This window comes from Calypte anna, chromosome 1, assembly GCF_003957555.1.
Source record: "Calypte anna isolate BGI_N300 chromosome 1, bCalAnn1_v1.p, whole genome shotgun sequence".
Taxonomy (NCBI): domain Eukaryota; kingdom Metazoa; phylum Chordata; class Aves; order Apodiformes; family Trochilidae; genus Calypte; species Calypte anna.
Genome location: NC_044244.1, coordinates 131,849,067 through 131,871,749, shown reverse-complemented (window position 1 = coordinate 131,871,749; position 22,683 = coordinate 131,849,067). Strand labels below are relative to the sequence as shown.

Sequence of the window (22,683 nt, the reverse complement as noted above, 5' to 3'; positions counted from 1 at the left end):
TTGTGAGAATCTACAACTTCAGAACAAGGTTTTCTGTACCTTTTTAAAATATGCTCAAAATACAAATACCCTCTGTTTCAGCTACTTGTTCATATGTACTTCAGCCTATTTTTCCAAAAGTACTTGTACTTGCTTTAGTCCAGAAAGTGCTTGCATTTATGGCTTTTGAGGAAAAAGCATAATTTAGGTGTATTCTTTTTTATACTAAATGTATATGTATAATTTAAATCTCCTTATTTTTACATTTCCTCAGTTCATAAGCTTCCTCCCTTCTCTATTACTTACAAAGCAACATAAAACTTCCTCTTGAGATTACTGGAATCTGTTCTCTACACAGATACTTCATTAATGAGTCTGCCAGAGAGGCTGTAAACATTTGATTGAATTCAAAGTAATCTGCAACATATGACATTCTCAGAGATTACTCCATTCCTCCTTCTTTCTACTCCTTTTTAAACTGGCATCAATTTTCAAGCCCTAAGAAAATCTCAACAATGAAAGAAATCAAATGAGATAACATGTCATTTGAGGTAAGACTGGGTTTCCATGCACAAACACACTGGGCAAGAGCTGATTTGATTCAAATTTTCCCAAGCAAAAGAGTGTTTCAGAATAGAAAGGTGGGTACATCCAATGACTTGGGAAGATGCAATTGTTATTCTTTCTCTTATCAAAAAGCCATTATAATATTGAATATATTTAAATTACAGTGTCATTAGGTATCTGGGAGAGTGAGATTGCATATGGACTGAGAAAAAGAAAATTGCAGCCTCAGAAAACAAACACCAGAGAAATGCTTCTGAGACACAGTCTCTAAGTTTCATTAGCTCCATAGAAATGCATATGTCTCTTTGTGTCCCCCAGAGCTCCGCTACATTCTTGAAGGCTTCTCCATTTCTAATATTTAGAATAGCAGCAAAATAACCTTAAAGGTTTCTTCAAGACTTGAAGCAAGCACCTTATTTATACTTTCTTTTGAGACTTGGGGAAAAGATGCTAAGAAAGGAAGACAGATGTTAAGAACTGGAAGCAGGAGAAAGAGAGGTCTTGGGCAGTGCTATGGCTAAGGACTGAGGGTATAACAGTGCAAAGAGAGCGCATTGTTCTAGGAGGTACCTGACTAGTCCCAATTCATCGTTCAGTTAAATATTAGAGACTTATTTTCTCAAAACTAAGGGCTATAAAAAAGCCTTTACAGTTCAGCATCACCTGCTATTCTTCAAATTTTGATTGTGTGTGAGTGTGTGTTTTCTTTTTGACATCCTGTTGGTTGGCTTCCTTGTGCTTCTCCCCCAAGAAACAGAAACATTCCTGAAGTAGCAGCTCTTACAATATCAACGCTAAAGCTAGGCAAATTTTTGCCTTTCCCCAGATACTGCTGGATGCAGGTTTTGGTATACTCCAAGATAATCAGTTTTTTTCATTTTTAATCAGTGTCGATGATGTCACAGCAATGTAACCATTTTAATCAACACAGTTTCCAAGCAGTCAAAGTAGATTAAGCAGATAAAAAGCCTACTGGCTTACCAAAGCTTTGCAACAGTGATTGCTAAAAGACATGAGCCCCAAAGTGGTTTTTGGGTCAAATAATTTTATATCAGTGTTTCCGTGATGCCTGCAAAGAAGGAGTTCACGGTGAGCACTTCACAAATTAGCCTAAATGATTCTAGGATCCTAATTACCATAATCTATTTAGGAAAATAGGGGGAAATCTGAAAGTGACCAGTCAGTAAGCCCACTTCCTTGCTACCACAGACACCAGATCATTCATAAACTTCTTGAGCTTCACCTCAGAAGTAGTAAGATGTCACAAATGCTCCCTGTTCATACAGAAAGTGTCACTCTGAACCTCCCTGTTTGGTAGGAACACTTCCAGCCTTCTCAAATTAGCTTGTCCTGTCAACCAGATCTAAGAGTAGTCCTACACTTCCTCTCTTAGTGAGTGCTACATCTAACTCACACTTCCTGAACATGAATGTCAAGATGGAAAGAACAGGAGGCTACGAACTGAAGTGTGAGGAAACAGCAGACAAAACAGAGGATGAAAGAGTAACAGATATCTCCCACCCCATTGCTACTACATTTTCCTTTGGAAGAAAGACTTCTTTTTTAATTATTATTCTATAGGTGGGGGAAGATGCTTGCTGTCAAATTTGATGGAGAATTTGACTACAGTCACCTCTATTTTGCATCAGCCTATATAACTGCACCATCTGGCTCCTTTTAGCAGAAAGTAGGAAGTTTTTACTACCAGTGCTGCTTTTCAGGTTTGCTCCAGCACCATCTGAAAGGGCTGGAAAGTTTTCTGAGGAGCAGCTATAACAGCATATATGCAAGACAAAAAGGCACAGCTCTTCTCTTTCTAAAACTAGTCTTACAAGCAGCACAAGGGAGACATGGAACTCATGAAAGGAAGGGGAAAGCAGGCAGGAAGACTGAAAAATAAAAATCCAGTGTTTTTATTCATTCTGTGACAAATCTGTATCCTCAGAAGAAAATGTCATACTGCATTTAGAAAAGTGCTAAGCATATGACTTTTTAGCAGAGAATACAGATTTGGATAATGCAGAAATGGAGCTACAAGTCTGACTACTTTCTCAGAAAACTTGTGGCATTTCTGTCACAAAAGCAAAGAAAAGCATCAATCCAAATAAATGTCTACACCATCTCAGGCTTGCTCCTCTGTTAGCCCTGAAAACAAAACCTGCTATGATGCAAGAAAAAGACCACCTTAGAATTAAAGTAAAGAAAACAAGGCAGAAAAAGGAACACTATAGATAGTGGAAAAGAAGAAAGAACACAAATCTGGAAGTTGTCCTTATGTCATTTCGACCCTTTGGGCAGCCCTAGTCCTCCTAACTCCACAAACATATGAATGAAAAAAAGTACAGACATGGACATAAGCACAAAAAATTCCTGGTATGAAAACACCTTTGGCTGGAAAAACCATGCAGCTGAGGGCCAATATGATAGAGAGCTCTTAAAATAAATCCCAAGAAGCACTGAAAAGACAACAAGTGGCAAATGGCTGCTCACAGCTACTTTCAGAACTGGCAGGCAACAGCCTGAGAGCAAAATGAGAGCTACCATTTCATGCAGCTCACAGTCACACTGCAGACTCCTCACTACACCACATCATGAATGCCAAAATCTCACACAGCTTTAAAAAAAAGGACTGGAGAAAACAATGGGGGGAAAAAATACCTGTAAAACAGCCAGAAAGGTACTAACGTGACACCATTTTATTTTACAGAAAGACCCAATTGTTGCTAGATATTGGCACGTTTCTTGGGGAAAAAAAAAACCTACCAGAAGCACCTATTGTTTTCCAGCTCGGCCTCTGCATGGCTGCTGCCAGAGCCAGGACACTGGGTTTTTACCTCACTTGCAGTTCATATGCTCATACTGTTATCCAAAACTTGTTCTCCTTCTTTTCTAAATGCCAAGAGGTGGATTAAAAACACCCTTGGACTTCATTGCTAACTGTCCATCTGCAGAGGTGTCCTCTCACTCATTTCCACATTCCTTCTCCAAAAACTGTTGCACAGTCTGGGCATGGCTGTGTAGCTGGCCAGCACTAATGAGACCAAATTTCAGTAAACTGGCAGCTGCTGTTATGTAATTGATAAATCTTTTAACAGCAGCTTCACTGCTTAATCTCAGTACGTTATCAGGTATGAAAGAATTCTTAAGTCTCAAATAACTAAGCATGTGCCACATGTTTCAGTACTTCTGTGTGAATAGCCATGGCCTTAGAATCAAACCTGTAGAGTTTCTAAACAGTCTTTTATTAATGCTTGAAATCATTACATTCAGGCATTCTTGGGGAAAAAGAGCTTCAAAAAGTAAGGGATACAAACTTAATCTGACCAAAACACTAACTTTAAAAGAAGGACCCTTACAACCAGGCCATGGTCAAATTACCTAAAGACAAGCCCCAGAGATTACATGTTTCCTGGGAGCTGCACCACCAACCACTCAACCACCAAGCAATCTCTCTGCTTTCCATCCTATGTATTTCTCTTTCTTCCAGCCTTTTGCTTTCACTTCTCTCCCCTTGTTTACACAGGGCTTTCACACAAAACATTACCTATCAAGTCAAGAATTATACCAGCAACTCACACAGAGCACTATGTACTCCTGTATTTCTACACAATAACTATACAGTTGAATGCAGAGAGAAGTCATCAGTTTACAGCTCACTAACAGCAGGGCACAAATAGACAAAATGAGCTTAGGAACTATAAAAAGGGCTAGAAACTTCTGTCCCCTCTCCCAGCAAAAGTATCAATAGGCACCACACAGTTTGTGCAACATACACTTTTAATTCTCTCCATACTGCTGGTTTTGACTGAAACCAAAGCAATTCTGTGATGAAATTAGACACACGATGCACATACTTCTTAAGATATGGCTCCCTTTATCATCTCTTAAATTAAATATCCTGAATTTATTATCTGAAATACTTGAAGATCAGCCTAACCCAATTTGTGTGTACAGTTTTTAAACAGACAATAAACAGGGTCCTAGTAGTGTCCTCTGGCATTTCATGCTCGCTTCCCAAGCAGTGTGGTCTGCTTTCCAAGCAGTCCTTAGAGCCAGGAAGAGAGTCCTTAGAGCCAGGAAGAGCACAGATTGAATTGTTACAGGAGCTACTAAGTGTCTTTTATTAAAGCTGACAGCTGAAGGATCAGTATTTCATCACAATTTTTTTTTAATACTAAGCTTATACAAACCTTAACACATCACACTGAATATTCCAATGTTGATCTCCAAATATATCAACCCCACAGTAGCTTCCCCAGAAATACATTCAACTCTTCTATGTACTCAGATTAATGTAACAGAAAATTCTTGGCTAAAACTGAAATACAAGAAACACTTTTTTCTCGGTACAGACAGAATCTTGGATCTAAATGCAACAGAACCATCAGAGAACATGTCAGACAGTGAAAGCTCTCCAAGAAGATATAGAAAGATGAGAACAGGCTGCCTCCTTTTCCTACAGCTCAATATTCAGTATCACTTTACTGTCACTGCACAGTGCTTTAACCAAAATCTAAGTAAAGGCTAAAAGCACCATAAATCCTAAAAACAGCTCTCAAGCAGGAAGCCCAGAAATGCAAAGTCACAAGCGCTGCGATTTCCACTCATTCAAACTTCAGATCCTACCTTCCTCTTTCTGTTGCCATTACTCTCTCCCCTTAAAGGCTGCAACTGTACTTCAGAACACTGAACTCTTCCCCTTTTCCATAAACAATGTTCTTCTTCACATTTATGCAGAATTGTGAATGTAATCTTATTTCCATTGTCTCACAGTTGAGGAGCCTGTTTGCCAAAATATCTTCCTGGTACGCACTTTTGCAGTATTTTTGGACACATTTTATTTTTCAGCATATTGTAGCTAAGTTATTAAAATGTCAGAATTTGGATGCTGTGGTTACATTTGACTTCTATTGTCGACAAATAACAGGCTTTCATACATTTGACAGTACTTTGCAAAATGAGTCATTCTGCTTCATTTCAAGTAAAGCAATAGAAGTGGAAAATACATGAAATGAATGGAGATGGACTTGTCAGCATATGCTAGGAAAGAAGTTTGAGGAGGGTGGAAGAACTGCTGCTAACAAAAGGCTGCCATGCTAACCTGTTAGTGGATCCATTGTAGCAGTAGTTTGGAAGGAAATCATAATTGAGTTCCCAAAAGACATGAAGAGTGATTCTTCCATAAGGGGCTGACACATTGTGATTTGCTTCTCTGAACATGGCATCAAAGCTGTCCAAAGTCATATATCTACTCAGAAGCTTGTGAGTCATTTTGTTTATCTCTATCAAGCCATCCAGCTCCTACAAAAAGAAAAAAAAAAAAAAGAGGAAAGAAAGTCAGCAGTGCATTTAACGAAGTGGAGATACTTGAAGTTACATAAATAACCTTGACAGAATAGAAGACTAGAAAGAAGTGAAAATTAACAACTGACTCTCCCACAGTCTCCTGTTTTAATGCTATGAGCTGGAAAGGCTCTGTTATAAACAGTCTCTCTGGAGACTGTTTATAACTATCTCACACCAAACCCAAGACTTTAAGGGTGTGCATAAAATCAGTCCACACTGCCAGTGGCTTTCAAACGCTCATCTGTGCCAACTCTTCCTCCACTAAGCAAAAAAATTAAAACTCCAACACTGAAATGGGGTGAGACACAGGCTAAGAAGCATCTTCTGCATTTCCTCCTTTACAGACTATCACTACATTATTTCTGTTGAGTAGTGCCCTGGTGAACTAACTTTTGTGGTAGTGCAAGTAGGGATAATATCACATTTTCCATAAATCCTTCGCACGGTTTACTCCAGAGAACTAAGATGCAATGAAAGACCACACCAGACAAATGTTATGAAGGTAATGACAAAATTACTAGCTCCAAATTACACAACTATATATGACCATGGCCTTTCATAACGTTTCTCCTTCAAAAAAGAAATTCCAGGTATGATTTCTGGCACTTTCAATAAAATATAGCAAGATAAAATAAATCTGTTTCTGACTTAAGACACTGAAAACACCAAACACAAAGAACACGATCTCTCACTCCAAAAACCAAAAACCAACTCAAGCACTGCTTTTAAAAATTGTTGTGCAGTAACCAAATGAAGGAATGTCCACTGGCTTTCTTTGGCTCTGCATCAAACTACTGGTCATCTTTCCATACAGTGCTGTCAGATTTCAAAGATTTTCAGACCAAACATTTTGTTTTAAGGAAAACAAAAAAGACCCGCTATGATTGCTATTTCAATATTGAGGGCAATCTGAAGGGAAAACAAAATTTAAAAGAGAAATTACATTAAAATAAACTAAATTAAAGCAAACCAAAACTGGCATCTAGGCCCCAAATGCAGCACTAGTGTTCCAGCAAAACTGCAACACGACACTCACCACGATGGAAGTCAAATCCTCACTCTCAAATCGACCAATTGCCAATTCCATTGACCTGTACATGGCTGCAGAAATTCGCTGAGTGATCAGTCTGTTCAGGTCTATTGACCTACCAAGAAGCTAAAGAAAAAAATGTCATGATGTTTTGAATTGAAAGTCAAATTACAAGACAAGCTGCTCAAGGACAGTGAGCAGATTAACTGACTCTCACACAGTGAACTTGCATTCCAAACACACAGAAACAAAGCAGACAGACAAAATTATAAATCCATTAGCAAATGAAGTACAACAATTTAGATCCCAATTCTCATAAAAAGAAGTAAAATAGCACGTTGCATTTATATAAAAGTATTTACATCAGCATTTTATGCTTTTATGACATTGTGCCGACAACATATTAAAAACAGGCAGAAGACACTAGGAAGACAATGCTACCACACATGACACTCCATTTGGTTTGTGTTTGCTTAACTGCAACAGACATTTCCATTAAAACAGAACCTTTTAATTTCTTTTTCTTAATTTACCCCTTCGCACGGCAAAAAAGCTGACTTCAAGCATCAGTTATGCCAGTTAGATGACAGAACATAGAGCACAGAAAGAGTCTTGTGTATCTCCATATATCAGTGCCTCTGGAAAACTGCCAAGCAACAGGAATACAGCAGAGTAGGAGCCAACTCACTTGGACATGTCTCTGTTTCAGCAGAGTCTCGTAGCGGTTGGACTGCAGCAGCTGAATGGTTGCTCCCTGATTCTTGCATTCTGAACGTAATCGTTTATCCAGAAGCAGGCTATTAAGAAAGGAAAAAAATGCTTAAAGTATATTAAAACAGCAAAGCAAAGCAGAAAAGGATGAACAGAAGTTCTCGCCACTGGAATAGCTACCTGCCAGCCATTGCCTTGTAGTATGCAAATATTTGGTCTGCCAGCTTGTAGACAAATTGGTCAAAACACAGGTTTACCTTGGAGGGGAAAAAAAATTGTACAGTTAGAGAAAGTTAAAAGAGGGAACCTTAGCCAAGATCTCCCACTGTTTATCAAATGTAATTAATAAAGTTGATGTTTCCAAATTTCCCAGTACAAGAGAAGATGGCATTCAGTTTTCAGCATTAATATGAGGTGTTTTCCATTAGGTCTACAGGTTTCCTACAACATTATCACCCAACCAGTTAAGCCATCTTCTGGTCTGCCTTCTCAGTTTATTATCTCCAGTTGTTCTGAACCTCTTGTAACAGGTCTTGGCCTTTAGCATCATTTTCACATTCAACTATTTTCCTCCAGTATGTAAGGTTACTTTACCTCTGCCTCAATCTCATCGTAGAGGAACTGCTTCTTAAATTTAGTAAGTGCATAATGAGCACTGTCATTATAGAGGTCCAAAGAATACAGAACATACCTAAATGAAAAAGAATAAAAAGAGAAAAGAGTTACATGTCTATAGAAATTATGATTCTTTTTAGAATGGTGCAAGCTAAGAAGCTGTAGACTAGTCAATATTGTAATCTACATGTGGTTCATGCAAACTGGGTCACTTTTTGAGTTTACATTTAAAGTATCACAATTTCTCCTTAAGTAAGTCTTTTGTTAGTTCAGGAAATTGTATAGATAAGTTTGCAGTCTGAAATTTGTTTTCTAGTTGTAACTTTGCATCAAAATGGCACTATGCTTTTACCATTATGCATTATATTCAACGTCTTTGAGGAATAATTAAGAACTCCTGACTCAGGAAGCAACATACTTGGCTGGTACAATGATACTTATATGAATGGCTTCATATTTAAATTATTCACTTCAAAAATAAAACTTTGAGAATTTGGTAATTGACAAATGTTAACAGGAAAAATTTAAAAATATTCAGAATACCTTCTCAGTGACTGCCTGTTAAAACCAATTAAAGCAGTGACATTACAGTAAGGAGTGTCCAAATTTAAGAATAATGATTAAGTGGAAAAAAACAAGTGGGTCTTACTCCATCATCGATGCCTCTTTGGTCTCCAAAATATGGTCTGTCAGAATCCAAGGCATGGACATCTCAATGGGAAACTGGATTCTTCTGCCCATGGTCAGCTCTAAGAAGAATTCCCTAAACCACAGCTGGGACAGGTCACAGCATTGCTGCAGGGTTTCTTTCAGAATATAAAAGAAAGAATTACACTTCTTATAAAAGTACATCAGGAACAATGTAACTGTGATTTTGACGATGCAATGTGAAACACAAAAAAAGCAGGTGTGAGTCACTACAACTATACATAGCCAAATATGTAAACCAAATTCAAAACATAAAGCCCATTGACTTTTTCAAAGAGTGTTGAATTCCATTATTGGTCCCCAAAAGTGCTACCATTTTATGGAAAAAAAAAAAAAGCGTGAAAGAGGACCAGATTACCACTTAAAGAGTAAAACTATGTGCACCAGGGGATTTCTATTTTAATTTCTCAGTTTAGGGCTGTGAAACCCATACACTGAACTAGGGAAGGAGCAGGCGAAGGAGGCAAAATTGTACCATGTCCACCAGTACCATCTCTCCCTCTGGAGGACTGAATCACTCCACATGTTCCTGTTGATCAGATGGGCAGGAAACGACAGACAAGACACATAAAGGAAGGATTAAACCAAAAAGTTTCTAAAGCTGCTGTCAAGGGCGTGGAGGTGCAATTCCCACCTCTCCAGAAAACATTTGGCACAAGCCTTCTTTTACAGAAGGCTTGAGAACAAAAATGAGAATGAACTTGTTACATTCAGATCTTCTGAAGACCTTTTGAAGTGTCATTCCCCAGAAGCAGTATGACCAATATTAACATATATTAAAACAGGCTCCCCCTTCTCTGAGGGTAAAGGAGTCGGGTAGCAAAACAAAAATGAAAGACAACACAGCATGGTAACAACAAAGACTAGATACATTCAATGTCAGTAGGTGAATTCTTTAGGACAGTATGTTTCCGATTACAATTAACTGAATAGTAAGAGTAGTGAAATGACATCAAATTTACCACAACAGAGAATTTTATCCTCTGTACTTAAAACAAAAACAAAACAAAACAAAAAAATCCCCAAAACCCCAAACCACAAAAACTATTTCCTTTTTAAAATTTCAATGTGTATAAGCTTATAAGTACGTACATTAAAAAGGGAGGTAACAATATGAAATTTGACACATTATAAACAAATGTATAACAAGTCAAAATAAAAATCCCACCACAATCTTGAATATCATGTCTGAGAAAAAGTTTGGACAGACCAAGGCTTTTGATAGAAAAAAAAACAAAGGTATGTTGACTTAGGCAATCGGAAACATTTTCCAGGTCGTGTTAGAGGTGTTAGGACATGCTAAGCTGGACACTGATCATCTACATATCTTACCACTGAAATTTATCAAATGAGTGTAGAAGAAAGACTCGCGATGGAATTTTTCTATGTCCAATATGGTGGGCCCCTCAAGGCTACTTCTCAAGGTTTTCTTGGAACCACTTTTGTCAGCAATGAGGGACTCTAACATAGTTCTCACCATGTAAAGCTGTATCATTAAAGGAAACAATTGTGGTGGAAAGGGGGGGAAAAAAGGAAAATACACACGGTACATTAGTTGAGCAACACTGAGAATTACTATCAGTAAGCGACTACTCCACTTCAAATTGAAAACTGGCACTGTGTGGGTAAGAGCCTTTCAGGCAAGAGGAAGAGGTGCCACGCTACCCTACACACCAGCACAAACGCCTACCCATGCCAAGGGGACCTCCACTGACACTCAGACCACTTGCAGTGGAACAGTTCACATCACCACAGAAAGTAAAAGTAATAAGTAATGTCTTACCACCAAAGTTTAAAAGAGGCGGATAGATGTAGGACTGCCTCAGAAACTTGTGTGTCACATGCAATAGCTTTTCCAGTCCCAGAGACTTGAGCTGCTTCAACAGCTCGGCAGAGTTTAAGGACTCTGTCATAGTGCGAACCATGTAGAGCTAAAAACCAACAGACAGGGGCAGGCAGGGGAGAGAGAATCCGTTAATAAAAACACACGGGTAAATAAGGAAGGGGAAACAGCAGCAGAGGAAACTTGTTAGTTTGTTAAAAACGAAAAGCAGCACAGTAGGCGTGCAGAGGAGGACACACAGAAAGGTCTTCCCCTTCAGAATGATCACCGCGACCCGGCGCTCCCTCAAAGCAAAGGGAAAGCTCCCGCTGATTTCAGAGGATGCTCAGAGAGCCATCTGCTTCCCAAAATTATTTCACAAAGATTTCCAAGTATTACCAATTCATATGTTTCAGAACTGTAAGTAACGCAGGAAAACCTATCTAAAATCAACATACTTGGCCTCCCCTCCTCCTGTCAGCCGAGACAAGTGTGCCAGCCCAGAGCAGAAAAAGCAAACAGAACTGTGGATTCTGAACAGCCAGTGCAGCCCTTAGACATACCAAGCACAGGAGAAGCACACTGGTGGTGATATTTTTTTCCCCCAGAAAATGAGAAATCAAACCACTTTTTTCCAATTCACAAAATAAAAGCTTCATTAAACCCACCTTAACAGAATTTAAGCAACTCTTTAGCACCAAAGACTATTATCCAAACATCCTCTCCTCCCCACAGATTTTAGGTATTTAAAGATTGTCTTTATAAACCACAGTTGCCATCAGTTTTTCACCCAAAGTGCTCACTATCTCATTTTCTCAGTTGAGCTATGAACACCAGACCTTACACTCTCCAAAGAAATCCACAAAGAAAATTAAAAAAAGAGAATTACACAGAGGTAACAAGAAAGAGTTTCTAGGTATGAGATTTAAATGACTACCACAGAAAACACACTTCAAATACCTCATTTTAGTGGCAACATAAGATTAAATAGATTTTAGGGATCACTTTCATCATTCATTACTGCAGTAAGGGGGATCTTATGAGAAGTCAAATGCTCTCCCATATTTAATGGGCAATCATATTTTAAAACAAATTTTAAAACAACATAGACACCTACTGAATAATGAGATTTAACACACACAAAAAATTCATCAGCCATGCCAGAGATGGGACTCAGTCAAGAAATAATTCAAATAATTAAAAGTATTGTGTAAAAACATTAGGAGCTCAATGAGAAAATATTTCTTCCCAGAAAGTCCAATTACGGAGATCGAACACTTGGAAAAATTATGCATTAGAGTAGAAAGTGAGAGCAACCCAGAGAGAGGATTTTGCTTAAGTGTATATAATTTTGCAAATATAAATCTAATCAAAATAGATTTTAAACATTAAAACCAAGACCTTAAATTTTCATATAGTTCAGGCCACAGAGAAAACATTTCATGCAGTAATTGTTGACAGGTATCACAACCAACAGGCAGGAAAATACCTGAGTGCTGGAGGGTCCCACTGCACGCCTTGGGACTTTGATGTCAAACCCGCTTTTGGGGTCCTTCTCTCCCCTCAGGGCTGGGTCATTGAAAGGCTCGTGCCCAGCTTCCCAGTCACAGACTGTCTTTCTGATGGCCTGCAAAACACTGAACACAATTCACACTACTTCAGACTGTCACACATCCAACTGCACTGGTGAGAATGTTTCTAATTTTTTTAAGCCCTCTTCCACAAGCACAGAAACTTTGCAACGGGATTTGGGAGCTTGGGGTTGCTCAGGGCAACCAGAAATTATTTTGCGAACAACTCCAGGAATGCCACATCCACCAAACAATCTCTCTGCACTGTTTATCAAAAAGAATAGCCCAGAGCCCTTCTCTGACAGAAGGAAGCTGGCCTCTAACATCGATTCATCAGAGAAAAATGTCATTTGTCAAGGATCCACCTCTGGGATCCTCAGCATGAGCATCAAGCCATTTTATTTTCCTAAACTATGAAAAGCAGATTATTCAATCAAACCAATGCAGATTATTAACCAAACCAAAGAGAGACAGTTCTGGCTTGAAATGAAAAGAAGCAGCAGAATTCCTGCTCCCAGCAGACCTCCAGAATTCAGATGGAATTTATACAATTAGCTTCATACTTTTAACTCCAAATACTGAACTGGACTTCAGATACCTGACAGAAGCTTGTGATGGTACTTTTGTCAGAGCATTCAGTAACAGCCTAATTAGCCAAAGACCTTCACCACTAAGAGCTTTGCAATGAAACATGGGAGTAAACAAATGATAAACAAATCTAGATCAAAAGCAAGCAATTAGGGACAGAAAAATAAGGTCAGGAAATGCCACCAATCAATGTGGGCAGATGGAGCACTTGGAGAAGAAGTGTAAAACTAATAAGCTAAAAGCAGCAAAAGCTAAGAAAGAAGGCAGGTTGCTAAGAGGGCAGAGGTAAGACTGTGGGGCAGGGCATAAACATGAAACAGAAGCAGAGGAAGTTCTGGAATAATAAGGAAGGTGGGCATTAACACCTTTTTTTAAAATAAAAAATACTAGTTCTACTTTCAATATTACTGTACTTATCTTTCCATAAATAAAAATAAACTTCCTGCAGTAGATCTAAGGAGTTCAAGACAGTCTGGACTCTTCTTGCAGCTGCCATGCTGGCAGCTGTTTGTTTTTACTTCAGACTTTTTCAATTTCCAATAGATATTCAACCAATATCTGATTTTGAATACCAGGTAGACTAGCAGGGAAGTACAGACTTTAAGAGGCAAAATTTCACAGCCATGAAATTCTGCAACAAATGGAGTAAGATTTGGGGGAAAGAATACAGGAGGAGAAGATGAAAACAAAAGCACTACCTCTGAATTACATTTTTCTTCTTTTTAATGGCTTGTCTTAATGGCTCTCTTAGTGTGACCTGGGCAAAGTCCTGAAGAGCTGCATAAATGGTATGGCGAATGGCATGATTGAAAACACTTTCCATTCTGCCCATCAGAACCTGAAGGCCTTTGATCATGGCAATCACCTGGAAAAAAAAAAGAAAAGAAAAAAAAAAAGAAGTGTATTTTTCTGTTTGTTTGTATAACTGTTTAGAAAGCCCTTTTTAAAATATGGAAAATGAGAAAAGAGGAGCCAACAAGTTTCAAAATATAAAGGTTAGCTTTTCTGTGCTCCTGGTACATACTAAATGGAAGAAAACACACTGTTTCAGAGTCACACAGGACATGCTGTCTTCTTGTAATTGGTGTAGAAAATGCTTATACAGAATGTTTTCCTTTGCATAGGAATAATCTTTGAAAAATGCCTAATAAAAAAAAATTAAAAAAAATATTTATAAAGATTTATCTTACCTCAACCAAAGCAAACTTCTCCTCACTGGTATAATTGTATCTTGTTGCTCTTTCATATTCTTCTGCATTATCAGGACAATCTTTATTAGAGTATTTATCAGTTGGGTGTACCAGCTTCCAGGAATACTGCAGTTCACACAGCACAATACAGAGAAAAAAGATGGAGAGGGAGGAAAAAAGGCCTGAGAAATATAAAACATAGCTGAACACAAATAACATACCTCAGAGCATAACAAAAGACTCTACCACACCCACACGTTAAAAGAGGAGCTTCCAACTTGGCCAAATATTCACATTTAGTATTCAAAGAACAACTGGAAAAATACAGCGATTTTTGTTTGTTTGTTTTGCATGTTTGATAGGCTTAAGGGTGTGGAAATAGCTGCACTATTTGTGACAATACCACCTGCACAACATTCATTTCTCTTAAACACTGCCTTTTCAGTCACTACAAACAGTTCAAAATGCTCCTGAGCAGTGTCAGGATGGTCTAATATCCACCAGGGTACACTTCATGAGAAATTCTAGTCACATTCAAATAGAATTTTCTTAGAGTTTGAGTTCAGAGAATAGCAAGATGTTGATGTTATCTCTGCATTATGGAGCAACATAAATTTGCCTACTATAATGGATTAAGACTTGCACCAATTTACCTATGGCAAAGAAGAGCATCACACTCTGCAACCTCAGTGCTACAAATAGGACATGGGGGAAATTATTAAAGATGGAGTTTTGGGGAGGCATTAAGCTGAGAAGGTTAAGCAGGGCATCAGATGTATGCTGAAACCTTTTTATCTGAACATGAAGGATATAACAAGGTTCATGGAAACCAAGTGAAAGCAGAATGCAGGTAATTAAGTAGGAATCTCTAGGTCACAATAGATTCACAGTCAGAGGACAGAGAGAAGGTGAACACAAACTTACATGAACATACACAAAACAGAAAGAAAAAAAAATTATAATAGACAAAAAACCCCAAACTGCTGTGGTGCTCAAGTTGTGGAACTGGAAGGACAAAAATAGAGCTAAAAAAGAGAGACTTTCTACAGAGTTATAATAAAAGAGTAATATTGTCTCTGTGCAGAGAGCCTGAATGCAGCAGTTTGCAGTGACAGAAACAAGGGGAGCAAGTGTGGGAGCTCCAGAGGCCAGAAATACATGACAGCAACCTCTCTTAAAAAGGCAAAAATAAGAACAAGATTTTCAGCATAAAATACACTGTTCATTTAAATAAGAATAGGATAATACAGAAGAAAAGCATGACTCACCTACTGGCTTTTAAAAGAAGCCATTGAAATAGAGAAATGAAAGAAAACTGGGTCTCTAGCTACGCTCACCATGACCACACTGGATTTACATAGTACAACTGGCTTGACACTTCCTCAGACATCAGAAGCAGAGGAGGAGCAAGTCTGGCTCCCCTCATGCAATATGTCATCTGTTTCAATCTGTCCCAGAACATGCAGCTTTGATCTCAGTGTCTGCAGCATAAAAAGGACTCCTGCATCCTCCTGTTCAATTTCTGCCTTAACCAGTTTATTATTGGAAAAAACAGTCACTTTGCTAACTGGCATCTGTTTTAAAAATAAATTATACAGAGAAACAACACTTCAGGTTATGAATTTCCCATCCCTCATTTCCTCTCAAATTTTCCTTTCCCCACACTTCACTTTTGACTAAAAATCTAATCTAAGGCCAGTGGGAGCCTTTCCATCCATTTTTGTGTCCTTGGTTAAGACTCAAGTACTTTAATTTACTGAGCAATCATGCCTAGACATAGCAAACTGAAGCTGTTCTATCACCTCCTATGTCACTGTGGGTTGGTTACAGATATTTCTAACAGATTATAATTTTAAACAACTTTTGAGGGAAAATAATGCATTCTTGGTCTACAAAATCTAACTATCAAGAGCAATGTAAAAACATCTGGTCAAGGCTCACAGGTGATTACCTATCCATTAAATATAAATAGTTGAATGCACTGTATGAGACTGTATGAGCTACTGAGTCTTCAAAGCAGCAACATTACTCCTAGTCTTAAGAGAACTTCATGTGCCTTCCTCTGAGAATGTGGTGAGGAGCAGGAGGAGAAAATGTGTAAAGAAAGAAGGGGAATTAAGGGAATTAAACACAACTTGCTTTTCATTCCATCAAAGGAAAGCCTGTCCAACCTCACCAAGCCACCTCTTTTTCATCTGATTTTATTTCCTGGGTAACATACCACTTCCATGACATGTGCACTCCACTGGGAGAGAAGCTGCAGGCCTTGGAGAGAGAGATCAAAGAGCTTCCGATACTCAGCATCTGTTTTTTGAGCTTCCTGTCGACCAGATCCAGTCACCACCTAAAACATTATTAAACAGCACAAAAACAACCCCACATCAGACCATCGTGTATCCCACATCCAGAACCAAATTTCTACACAGACTTCTTTTAAGCATTAAACAGCATCATATACCAACATCTGCATTAATATCAGCTTTTTCTTCTAGGGACATAGTTATACTTCATAGATTTATGTCAAGTAATAGAAATCACTGGTATCCCTAATCACCAAATGTTGCTGCAGATGAATTCAAGACACTGGTTATATATGTATGGTATGAGTTGTATATATGTATACATGTGTGTATAAGTGTCCATTTCTTCATTTCTTGTTCTTTTTTAAGCTAATCTCTCTAGTTTCATTTAAGCTGCTATTAATACCCTTGTGGAGTAAAGGATAGATGGCTTATTCCAAAAGAGACAAGATAAAAGTTCTATGATATTTGGCCTAGATATGTATGTATATGTATATATACATCTATATATATATACACGCGTATATATATATAGATGTATATATATATAGATGTATATATATATGATATGTATATGTATATATATAAGCAGAATAATACCTCAGTTTGTATGATGTATCATTATTTTTAATTTAATTAGTGTAAATATCATGCGGAGACTGGGTACTAGCCCAGCAGGCAGCTTTTCTTAGGTGATCAAGCTTTGTAACTTACCTAGCCTGAGGATTAACCTTCTGTTCAGCCATTTAATGAAAACTTTTAATCAGTGAGGTGAAATTTGTATGAATAGCTCTAATCCCACACACCTACCTCACTGTTGCTGTAACGAGCCAGTTCTGATATGAAACGCATATGGTCTTCTCTGATTTGGATCATCTGTTCACATATATTGTACTGGGGACTGCTGCTGGAAGATGTGCATGTCCATCTGTTCCAGACAAAAAAAAACAAAAAAACAACAGAATCAGTTTAGGAAGTACAACTCCCTAAACTGCAACTTTAGAGTTGCTGTACAACTGATACTGCAAAAGAAAGCATGACTTTTTTATGACTTTTAATTAAAAACTCCCTTCTTCTCTATTTGAGGCCTTTCCTCTCCTCACACACCTCTGACCCTGCACAACCCATTAGTGATGGATTGTCTTTCTGAGCTCAAACAGCACTTCTTGCCAGTCTTAAAAAACTGTAATCAAGCATCTCTCTCCTGGAGCATTCACTTAAGGACAAGACTGAAAAGTACTGAAAGGCAGGGCAGAAGTATACATACAGGCTGCAAGATACACCTACCTACCTGTAGAGAGGTTTTTGTTATTTTTGTTTAACTATGAAGAGCTGACAGTATGCTGCCTACTATTAAAAAAAAAAAAGGCATTATTAAATACTGCCAGCATGTTATCAAGAGGGACACAAAAGACATGCTACTGAGAATGTCATGTTAAGTAGCCTCATGTTTTTAGTAGCTCGCTAGGCCCAGTGTTGTTCATTTTCTCTTAGGAATTACATGCAGGTTATGTGGTTTTTTCTGCAGGAATTAAAATGCAAAGCACTGCATTCTAAATTCATGTAACTGCATGGAGGGAAGGTCTTGGAGGAGTATGGAAACGTTTACTAAAACAAAGCAATAACCATACATCATGGAACCATGGCATTTTCCAGCCACTTTGCTGTGCTGCACACCTAGCACAAAAAAAAAAAAAAAAAAAAAAAAAAAAAAAAAAAAAAAAAAAAAAAGAGCTGGGAGACAAGCTAAGTTGCTGCTCCATATACAATATACACATGCCTATTTACCCATGCACTACTACTGCTCACCTTGCTTAGTAAAATCCTTCATTTCTTTTAAAGAAAGTTTCATATTTAAAGGAAAAAATGAAAATTAGTGTAAGGCAACATTCATTTCTTCTCAATTCAGCTGATAAAAAAATGTCACAGATGCCAGAATGGGCTCAGCAGCATTGAAAGGTCTTTTAACAATCTGTTTATTCAGCTGTATTTATTATGGGAAGTACATCAACAGTAAAATACCTACATCAAAAAGTATACCAAGGCAAAAATCCTAATAAAGTAATTACCACAGATCGGCGTGTGATTATGAAAATACCCTCCAAGGGTCTGATTTTCCCCAGCCCAAATCCTCCCTTCTATGTTTCTCTCTCCCCCTTACCTGGATTTATTTTCCTCATAATGGGCACTGGTCTTAATGTATCTTGCAAGTTCAATCTGCATGTCACCAAACAGTGGGACAACCTGCAACTGCTGTACAGGGAATAAATCAGATTAGATTAATTATTAAACACAAATCTTAGTGAAAGGAAACCTCTGTTTACCCATTTGAAAGTCCAACATGATCCTTATTCTATTCAATTACATTTAAAACACCAAGGTAATTACCTTTAAAATCACATATTAAAAAAACCCTCTCTCAACCAACCTTAAAGTACTTGTCTATCTTGGCTAAATTTATCCTTTTCTTTGCATCCAGCTTGTAGATGTTACTGACACTTCCATCCATCAGGTACAATCCAAAGCCCATAACCTGAAAAAGAAAGAAAAACTTCTGTGGAAAAGTATCTTAGAGCTAAAAGCCTGCCACAGTAAGACCATTCTTCATATCATTAAAAAAGCAAATATTTAAAAACAGAGTCCTCAAACACCCACCTTCCTTCAAACAGAATATATTTGCAAATACATACACTTCTATTATATGTATAGTTATAGTTTTTACATTAACACTAGCCTGATTAGTCAACCTTAAAAGATGCTACTTGCTTAAATAAAGGTCTCACTGAAACTAGAGTTTGGGTGGGGTTTGATTGCTTTTTTTTTCACTTCCATTTTATTAAAATTTTTAATATGCAACCATTTGTAACAGAAGCTTAGATCTAACATCTCTGAGCTGTTGCTTTTTATGGTCTTCAGCACATCTCTCAACTACACTTAGCTCAGAAGCAACTCAAAAGAATCTAGTAACATTTTGTCCAAATTATGCATTAGCATAAAGATGTAATTCCATATTTACAACAGCAAGAGCTGAGCACCAGCAACTTCTCAGCATGCATTTACCACACAAAAGGCCTAAATATGAAAGACACGTTGCACATCCCTCCAGACAGAATGCAAATGTTTGAGAGTTCACGTATTGTTTTGTGATGTTTCAGTTTGGTTCTAATAAACAAAGATCTTCAGAAGTTAAACAATGAAGGGGCTCAAAATATTTGTAATGAGGCAAATTTTCAGTTCTTAATCTCTACCTTTTTTCCACTGCAAGACATGCAGCTGATAACACCAACCACACTTCACATTGCCCAGCACTTATTATATGTACATATTCCAGCTAACTAGCCTATCTACTTACTAACCCTAACTTGAAGCTGCATCTTCCCTGAAGTCTTTAATATACCCAAACCACTTTGATACCTCCAAAAGCCTTTTATACAAACTTATCCCACACCTAAAAATAAAATACTATAGTTCCTTTCTGTTGGCATTATACTTCACAAAAACACAATTTCATGGAACTGGTTTCCTAACAACACCGCCATTCAGTTGGGCCAATTTTAATTTATGAAAAACAAAAATTGATTGGAAACTTTCTAAACAGATTTATTATGTAATAAAGACAATATAGAGGGAGGGAAATGGAATAATTTGAGCTATATGGTTGATTTGATTCTATAAAAAAAAAAAAAAAAAACCACAAAATCTCAAACAAACAGGAATTTAAACATCTGTGTCCTGCTCAATCAATCTTTTTTTTAATTTTGTAATGAAAAAAGAAACAACCTACTTTCAAAAGCATATGTTTCTCACTGGGCGTTAGATACATTTTGTTTTCATAGTAGTCTACACACAAATTCACAATATCTGCAAGCAGCTCTTCATAGCCAGCAATCACCTCCAACTGCTGCTGTAAAGACTAGAAAACAAAAACAAAAAAGGATATTAGTCAACTACCTATATTCCCAGGGGAACAACAGTTACTACCAAACTGGAAGACTTTTCTGAGGCACTGTGTTTTGCAAAAAGACAGCTAAAGCTTACTTGTGTTATCTTGTTGTGGTTGGCAAGGAACATGGAGAGGTTCTGAGATTCTTGAATGGACTGAGGATCTGCCATTTTCCGCAGGAACTGAGCAGCTCTTGGAAAACAGAAGAAAAACCAGCATTTTCCTTCAGCAGGACTGCTTGTCTGCAAACCTGTCCCCTCTCAATAGAAGCACAATTGACCCCTAAGTCTGCCAGGGGAACTGTAAGGTGTCAGCAGACCCTGAGGTGCCAGTACAGTGGTGGATCATTCACTGCTCATGCAGGATCGTCAACCTGGGTGCACCTCCAAACTCCTGAATCAAGCAGACACAGGCAGTGCTTTTTTGGCACAGCTTAACAAATCTGAGTTATCCAGACACAGGCTACAGACTTGACAAATGAAGCATCAAGGTCCAGTTTTGTAAAAGGGAAGTTTTTTAGGAAATAGCTGAAAAGGTGAAAGTTCACTGTAGGAGAGATGGACATAATTTATCTGAAATGAGCTGCAAATCTCCCACTTTGTTAAAAGACCAAATCCAACCCAACCCAAAAACCACGGGGTATTATCCAGCAATGGCTCTGTTGAGCCAGGCCATACAACAACCCAGGAAAAGTGAGCCTTCCAGAAAACAGAGTTTGTCCTCCAGAAGCACACCTCCAAAGAAAAAGAAAGGCAAACCAAGCAAATTTAAGAAGTCTCTGGGCATAAGAACAGCTACAAAAGGCAACTACTAGTAGGAACAGGAATTAAATCTCATGTAAGTGGAAGCAATGTAGATAAAATTGTCTAATCACTGCCTGAATGGTTTTCTTCATGACAGACCACAGATGCTACAGCTGGCATAAAGACAGTCTTCCCCTGCTGCTTTCATCACCATGTTTGACAAAAGATAACCAATACCATCTGTCAACTCAAGCAGAAAACTTGGCCACTGATATTCCACCCTTCTCCCCTCACTGCCACACCTGCAGTCACAACAACCTTGAACTGCAAAGCTGAAATGTCAACTCTTAGCTAAAAATGCCAAAAGTGGATGCCAAGATTAGGGTAAGGTAGGGTAGGGTAGGGTAGGGTAGGGTAGGATAGGATAGGATAGGATAGGATAGGATAGGATAGGATAGGATGGCATGAAAGCAGAACAAGGGAACAGAGAGGATCAGTTTCCTCTTAAAAAAAAACGAAAAACTCCAAAACATTAATAAGCAAAATATATTCACTACATTTAATATATGCCAAGAAAGAAGTATTTGCCACCTTGTCATTAAAAGTCAGAAAAAACTTTTGCTGCAAGAAGAACAGCATAAAGAAAATAAATTTACTCAACTGCCTAATTGCAATCAATGCATCCTTAAGTTTCAAGGTAACCTGCCCCCCACTTGGATGGGCCACTTCAGAAGAGGAAGCTGTCAGAAAAAGAGCAAGTGGTGCCATCTGGTGGGAGCCCTGCATCCCAGCAGCAGAGACCCGGGTCCCGCTGCTCCTTGCCACTTACCGCTTGTAGGCTGAGTGGTCGTTCTTCACACTGCACTTCATGTTCTTCAGCTCATCCAGTACGGCAAACATGTTGATGAATTTGCCCAGCGTGATCAGGTAGGCTTCAGAAACAAAGTCCTTCCTCCTCTCGGCGTGGCACAAGCGCCTCACCTCCCCACAAAACCGTTCAATGGCATTTCTCTAATGAGGGGAGAAAAAAAACCACAGAGGAAATAAACAAGGAGTAAAGGAAAAAGTTCTATCCCATAACTGGAGCTGGTCCAGTGAAAAGCACCACTGAGGCAGAAAAATGTTTAAAGCATGCAAGGCCATTAAGGCATCAGCACAGGCTTTTCAGCTACACCTCTGTGTAGTTGGTGTGTGCTACAAGTGTCACCAGGGTTTTTTTGGCACAGAGCTTGCCCGGCACAAACAGCAAGGTTGTTCTTTGCAGACTGAAGTCACAGAAGGTTTCAGTCCCTTTGAAACAAGTAATTTAGTGCTCTTCAGGGAGGAAGTGTCTATGCATTAAAAAGGCAGGTAGTGGTTAGGTTCCCTTAAAAACAAAAAGCAACACAGCAAACTGTATGTGCCAACTCTCAAAATCATCCTGACACATCTCTATTTCAGGGCTCCTTTCCAAGCTTGCATCAGGGCCATTTGAGATGGAGATTACAAGAACAAAACAGACAGCAACTTTGAATGTAAAAAGGAATCCCTTCTGATGTTAGGGCACTAATCTCCTTGAATTAAAAGAGAT

General features: G+C 38.3%; 1 protein-coding gene across 6 annotated transcripts in view; it reads right to left on the bottom strand.

Moving 5' to 3' along the window:
- Window positions 1–22,683, bottom strand: part of CYFIP1 (cytoplasmic FMR1 interacting protein 1) — a 76,309-nt gene that overhangs the window by 29,374 nt on the left and 24,252 nt on the right. For 4 of the 6 annotated variants that reach the window (XM_030469029.1, XM_030469024.1, XM_030469025.1 and 1 more), the window contains 17 exons: window positions 21,943–22,124; window positions 20,466–20,562; window positions 20,212–20,340; window positions 18,856–18,960; window positions 18,589–18,680; window positions 17,238–17,355; window positions 16,349–16,471; window positions 14,128–14,253; window positions 13,636–13,802; window positions 12,268–12,415; window positions 10,289–10,442; window positions 8,898–9,054; window positions 8,228–8,324; window positions 7,814–7,890; window positions 7,611–7,719; window positions 6,929–7,048; window positions 5,648–5,847 (listed from right to left, as the gene is read on the bottom strand). In XM_030469029.1, the coding sequence (XP_030324889.1) occupies window positions 5,648–5,847; window positions 6,929–7,048; window positions 7,611–7,719; window positions 7,814–7,890; window positions 8,228–8,324; window positions 8,898–9,054; window positions 10,289–10,442; window positions 12,268–12,415; window positions 13,636–13,802; window positions 14,128–14,253; window positions 16,349–16,471; window positions 17,238–17,355; window positions 18,589–18,680; window positions 18,856–18,960; window positions 20,212–20,340; window positions 20,466–20,562; window positions 21,943–22,124 (2,201 nt within the window). Of the gene's footprint in view, window positions 1–5,647; window positions 5,848–6,928; window positions 7,049–7,610; window positions 7,720–7,813; window positions 7,891–8,227; window positions 8,325–8,897; window positions 9,055–10,288; window positions 10,443–10,739; window positions 10,888–12,267; window positions 12,416–13,635; window positions 13,803–14,127; window positions 14,254–16,348; window positions 16,472–17,237; window positions 17,356–18,588; window positions 18,681–18,855; window positions 18,961–20,211; window positions 20,341–20,465; window positions 20,563–21,942; window positions 22,125–22,683 lie in introns of all 6 variants that reach the window. The other 2 variants (XM_030469028.1, XM_030469027.1) reach the window with 1 other exon arrangement.